Genomic DNA, 6,392 nt, shown 5'->3' on the forward strand with positions numbered 1-6,392 from the left:
AAGACCTGATCTGGACCCTGGACATTTGTACACAACACTTTGAGCCATTTATACCAGCAGAACCAACGAAGACTCTAACAGCCAACGTTAAGGTAGCATTAAGGTAGGTGCGTGCGTGCGTGCGTGCGTGCTGGCTGGCTGGCTGGCTGGCTGGCTGGCATCCATCCATCCATCCATCCATCCATATTTTTACATTTTGTGTCAACTTAACATCTTTCAATACAAAAAGTCCTGATCACCAGGCTTAGCAAGTCTTCTGGGTGAAACCCTGTAATAGGTCTGTAATCATTAAGGATGTGTATGGCAGATGTTTTGCCTACTGGGATGATGGTTGATGACTTGAGACAAGGACTGACAGTTGGCTGAAAGTCTCAGTGACGACTTCTGCTTATTCGCAGGTTTACTGCTGCTCCCTAGAATTTCAAAAAGTAGAATGGGGGAGGCAGATCCTTTAGTTATCAGGCTCCTCTCCTTTGGAATCAGCTGTTGTCTACTTTTAAAACTAGGCTTAAAACCTTTCTATTTCATAAAGCCAGTTGATACGCTGAGGCTTAGGCTACTGGAGGACAAACTGATCAATTTTCTCACTTTCTTCTTCTACTGTCCAATTTGTTTTATTTTGTGCTATTTCAATTGATAAGTTTTTGTTTTCTCTCAATTATTTTTCTTTCCATAGAGGCTGGAGCTGGTCTAACATTCTGTTTGGCTATGATACCTTACTGGAAAGCTCGACAACAGGGATGTTAACTTGGCAACATCTCCTATGGTTGACTTTTTACTTTCATGAACATAAAAAATAATCCTACATCAGTTCATCTGTTTCTTCCTGTGCATTCTGCTCTGTCTTCTCAAACCTCCAGTTGGTTGTAGCAGTAGCTGGATCTGGATCTGGTTCTGGTTCTGGTTCTGCTGTTTGTTTCTTCCTCTTAAAGGAGAGTTTTTCCTCTGCACTGTCGCTACATGCATGCTCAATGCAATCTGCTGAGTTTCCTTAGATAGAAACTTTTTAATCTACTTTGAATAATTAACTGAGCAAACTGTACTGTTTGATAACTTGAATCAATTGGAATGTATGTGTGAATAAATTAAAAATGATTTTTTTTGCAAAGTGCCGTGAATTGGCTCTATAAACTGAAATGAATTGAACTGAATGTTTGAAAAAGCTGTACTGAAAAAAAATCATTAATCTATTTAACAGCCCTTGAGAAATTTTTAAAGAAAAAAACAAAACAAAAAAAACAAAAACTTAAGATCAAAATTATTAGCCCCAATTAGAAACTTTTAATGTACATATACACCTAATTCATATACTCACAACAAGAAGAAGATGATTTGATACTTATGAAGAAAGTTTGATAGACAGTTCTCAAAATAATGTTCACCAGTCACTGAATATTGTCAAATAATATCTTTAGACTACTCAGCTATTTGCAGGACAACTTGTCTGTACTGTTGTCTATGAGGAGCATAAAGTCCATAGTCACAGAATAATTATTAGTGATTGCAACATTTTCAAAGGCCAAAGTCCTTTTTGAGTATGGATAACATAATACTATGCCTCTCAGTCTGCTACAGATTGCTTAAAATCTATGTTAAAATATTATCATGGCTGGGACTTAAATAATTTCACAACATATCATAGTTGTGTTCAATCAAAATTTACACTACCACAAAGRTATTTTAGGCTGTGCAAGAAAAATGACGCTCATTTAAYTTATAATCTGATATCATACGGTTTGTGAACAGATAACTGGACTGATGGCTTGATAGCTTACCTGTCATTAAGGAATAGTAATTTGGGTATGACAGACTCGGAAAATCTGGAGTCATGTAGTCCACCTTCACTCCTCTCTCCACGAGCTCGCGAAACCCCGGAAGTTCATGTAGTTCATCTAAATAGTCATAACGAAAGCCGTCGAGTAAAAACACAAGTAACGGCCGGGCAGCCAGACCCGGAAGTAGAGCTTTAAACAGAAGTAGCAGAAAAAAGCACGTAAGGGAAAAACACGGGGAGTTTTGTCTCGAGGGCATTTTAAGGCCTCGTTCTGAATCGTTCCACCAAATACCAACGATGAATGTGGCCTGGAGCTTCAAACAGGCAAACTGTGGTGGGTGTGGTTACACGAAGCTGAAGTTGGTTTCCCGATTTTACACGAAGCTGAAGTTGGTTTCCCGATTGCAGCTCCCGATTTGGGAAATGGCTAAAGGGCGATTCCTCCTAATTTTTCACTACCTTCAGCATCTTTCATCTACTCTAGTTAAAAAATTACAACAGCTAGACTCTTCAATCCTGGACTAGATTATTGTCAGTTAATAGCATAATATTTAAAACCAAGTTTGTGATTTGTGAAACATTTATCTGATTTGTGAAACTTCAATAAAAGGCAATGTCACCTAATTTTTTCACTAACTTCACCATCTTTTATGACAAAAAACAAAACCTAAAACTGGATATATCAGCAAAACTAATGGAAATTTCACTCCTTTCACTCAAAATGGACCCAGGCTGACCTGTCTGGATATTTAAATCAACCCTCTGTGAGGACTTATGTTTCTTTGCGGAGTGCTTCATTAAGGTAGAAGTCAACATTAAGAGGATCCAGGACTAGTTGAGCATGTTGGCCTAAATATGTTGCAATTTTCCTATTATTTAAAAAAACGCTGTTTTTGATATACCAAAACTCATAATTACTTAAAAAATGTACATCTTTTGTTATATTTCTCACCCATGAAGGTCGCCATTTTTTCACAGGAAAGCTAACTTTACCCCAATAATTGTTTATCATATTGTGTTTGACTGGTGTCATTTTAGATAATGCCACACTGTGTTACTATCGACTGTGATAAAAAATAATCTAGATAATTTTCCACATGAATGAAAGAAGAGCGCAGTGCGAGAGCCGGGCAACGAAAGACCTGATCTGGACCCTGGACATTTGTACACAACACTTTGAGCCATTTATACCAGCAGAACCAACGAAGACTCTAACAGCCAACGTTAAGGTAGCATTAAGGTGATGGCTACCATCCATCCATCCATCCATCCATCCATCCATCCATCCATCCATCCATCCATCCATCCATCCATCCATCCATCCATCCATCCATCCATCCATCCATCCAACCATCCATCCATCCATCCATCCATCCATTTTCTTCCGTTTCACCAGGGGTCGGGTTGCAGGGGCAGCAGCTTCAGAAGGGAGGCCCAGACTTCACTCTCCCCAGCCACTTCTTCCAGCTCCTCTGGGGGAATCCAAAGGTGAATCCAAAGGTCAGTTCTTGTATGAGAGACATAGTCCCTCCAGYGTGTCCTGGGTCTTCCCCTCCTCCCGGTGGGACGTGCCCGGAACTCCTCACCAGGGAGGCGTCCAGGAGGCGTCCTGACCAGATGCCCGAGCCTCAACTGGCTCCTCTCGACGTGGAGGAGCAGTGGCTCTACTCTGAGTCCCTCCCAGATGACCGAGCTTCTCTCTCTAAGGGAGAGCCCAGCCACCCTGCGGAGGAAACCCATTTCGGCCGCTTGTATCCGTGATCTCGTTCTTTCGGTCATGACCCAAAGCTCATGACCATAGATGAGGGTGGGAACGCAAATCGACCGGTAAATCGAGAGCTTCGCTTTTTGACTCGACTCTCTCTTCACCACGACGGACCGGTACAACGCCCGCTTCACGGCAGACCCCCCAAGGGACACGGTCGAACGCCYTCTCCATGTCCACAAAACACATGTAGACCAGTTGGGCGAACTCCCATGCACCCTCCAGGACCCTGCTGAGGGTGTGGAGCTGGTCCAGTGTTCCACGACCAGGACAAAAACCACACTGCTCTTGCTCTTCAGSAAGAGCAGTGATCGGTGTCGGTGGTAATTAAGTCCAGTGTGGCTGTTGCCACCTGTTGGGAATGGAAATCCCGATCGATGAATCATAATTTGTATTGACACACGGAGCATAAAATCAGCCAAGAAAAGCATTCAGATTTTACTTATTTTATTCACTTTCAGCGCTGAAAGTGAATAAAATAAGAGCAATACAAATTATGATTCATCGATCGGGATTTCCATTCCCAACAGTTGATAGCAGAGGATGGTTTTGTGTTGACACRTGAGCGGAGATTGGACTGGCCGTTCAGACGCAGACTTTCCGGAACAGTACTCTGGTGTAGGGCCCACATGGAAGGTAAGGACACTTGTTCCTTCATATACACCATTGTTCTGTTTCTCAGGTCTGTATAAATTTCAGTTAATAGGGGAAAGTTAAAAGTTAGGAGTTAAGAATTTAAAAGTTAAKAGTTAAAGTTAAAAGTCTAAAAAATTAAGAGTTAAGAGTTTAAAAGTTAAGAGTTAAAGTAAAAAGGTAGATTGGCGTGCAGTGGGAGCTGGCCGTCCCCGACCTTCTACTGGACGCAGGGAAGGTTAAGACTAGGTTTTGTCGGTTTTACACTCGGAGAGTACTGCCCTCGGAAAACAAGTGGAGAGCCAATCTGAGACTTTGCTCGAGAAATGCATGGCGTTGAGAGCGATCCGCCAAAGGACAAAGAATGAAGGTTAATTGTAGAATCTAAGACGATCTGTGCCATCGAAGAAATGTAAATGTTGAAGATGGCGCATAGGAAAAAAGATGAGATAAAGACAAGAGAATAAGATAAAGGTTGATTGCGATCTGATCCTCTACAAAGTAATAAGTGAAGCAATAAGTGAAATAATAAGTGAAATAAAAAGTGTTAAAAGAGGACAAAAATACAAGCTGAAAAGCGTGGATCCATTTCTGTGTATCTGTCAGCTGTGTGTGTGTGCTTCTGCCGCTGAGCAGACGTTATGTGTTTAAATGTACTCTTTTCTGTTTATTGCAATGTGTTTTAAAACCATGGTCAACATTGGGAAATTATAATGTGGGGGAGGTTTTTGTTTTTGTCTGCTGGGTTTGATTTTCTCGCCGCCATGCGATCAAAACTGCAAATAAAGAAAAAGAGARAAGAGAGAAGAGGTGATTTCTGAGTCTAAATTTTGAGCCTAAACAGATGGAGGGTGAACTTGAAAAGGAAAAATATGATCCAAAGTGGAGCATCAGGACATGGATTACGCTCTGTGAGCAAATAGAAGCATTAATAACATATTTGGCAGAGCATGACGAATATTAAAATAAGGGAGAAAGAGAAAAACTGAAAAAAAGGGATAGAATACCTGGTGCAGAAGAAAGGAGGCGACCTGTTAAACAGACGGCCTTCTGGGTAAATACCAGCTGGAAGGACTAAATGATGCTAAGGGAAACTGATTGAAACTAAACTAATCCTGCACAATYCACTATTTTCACATGGGGTAAAATTAACTGTATCAAAGATGAATGAAATTACATAACAGGAAAAATTATAAACAAAATATTGTGACATCTAATGGGTTGAAGTATTTGAAACTCGACTTAGCTGTAGACGGGTTTAAATTTAAACTTAATGAAACTTGAAAAATTGAGATTTATAGCAGACTTGACCTTTATCATGGACTAATCAATATTTTTATCTCTTATTATCAAAAACAGGATTTCTTTTCATTTGAAACTTGGTCACCTTAAATGTTCAAAGAGGGAACAGAATTGGTAAATAAATATGAGTTTGTGTTTGATTCAAAGGGAGATTATGAAACAGCTCCAGATTCAATTACATTGATTACAACATAATCTTATCTCAAAGACAATTAATGATTATAGATCTAGATAATTTGGTTACCTTACTTCAAAGTGGGAAATAATATGTTCAAAAAGGAATAATCACATTTTGGCTTTGGTTTAAAACCAGACAGCATTTATTACGAGAGTTTCATTTAGTTTGACATGTTTTCTTTTCTTTTCATTTTTTATTAATATTATTGTTGTTTTTATTTTCTAATAACTAACTAACTTGCTAACTAACTAACTGCTGCTTTCGAAAYACATGCGTGTCTTGGTAGAAAGGCACATGATGAAACTTCTAAAGTGGATATGATTGATTATGTAAAAACAAACTGATTGGACAACAACTGGCTCACAACACTTGTGTGTCTTAAATTTTAATTCAATTGATACATAAATTTAAGTCCAACAAAACATTTGATTAGAAACATAATGACATCTTACAGTACTGAATAATCTTTGTCTACATTTTTGCTCCTCTGCCACAAAAGAAAAATCTGATCAATTTTTCTTTTGTCAGTTCAAAATAAACATGAACAGTTTTAGGAAAGCAATTCAAATTMTGATCTGAACTTGTTTAAAATAAAACTTTTGGCCTTTGCAGTACAGTTTCAGTTGGACATTTTAGAAATATGTACAGAAAAAGAATCTCTGAAAAATATTTCTGAGAACAATAGAAATGTTGTCAGAAATGTTTTTCTATTTACATAAGAAAACAAAAGGGGGAAATGA

At 39.0% G+C, this 6,392-nt stretch overlaps 1 protein-coding gene across 1 annotated transcript in view; it reads right to left on the reverse strand.

The window, feature by feature from the left end:
- Nucleotides 1-2,115, reverse strand: part of enpp6 (ectonucleotide pyrophosphatase/phosphodiesterase 6) — a 34,161-nt gene extending 32,046 nt beyond the window's left edge. Inside the window, exon 1 of the mRNA XM_008419878.2 lies at nt 1,776-2,115. Coding sequence (XP_008418100.1) covers nt 1,776-2,031 — 256 coding nt within the window. The 5' untranslated portion in view covers nt 2,032-2,115. The remainder of the gene's footprint in view (nt 1-1,775) is intronic.
- Nucleotides 2,116-6,392: the final 4,277 nt, after the last annotated feature.

Source organism: Poecilia reticulata, linkage group LG10, assembly GCF_000633615.1.
Source record: "Poecilia reticulata strain Guanapo linkage group LG10, Guppy_female_1.0+MT, whole genome shotgun sequence".
Taxonomy (NCBI): Eukaryota; Metazoa; Chordata; class Actinopteri; order Cyprinodontiformes; family Poeciliidae; genus Poecilia; species Poecilia reticulata.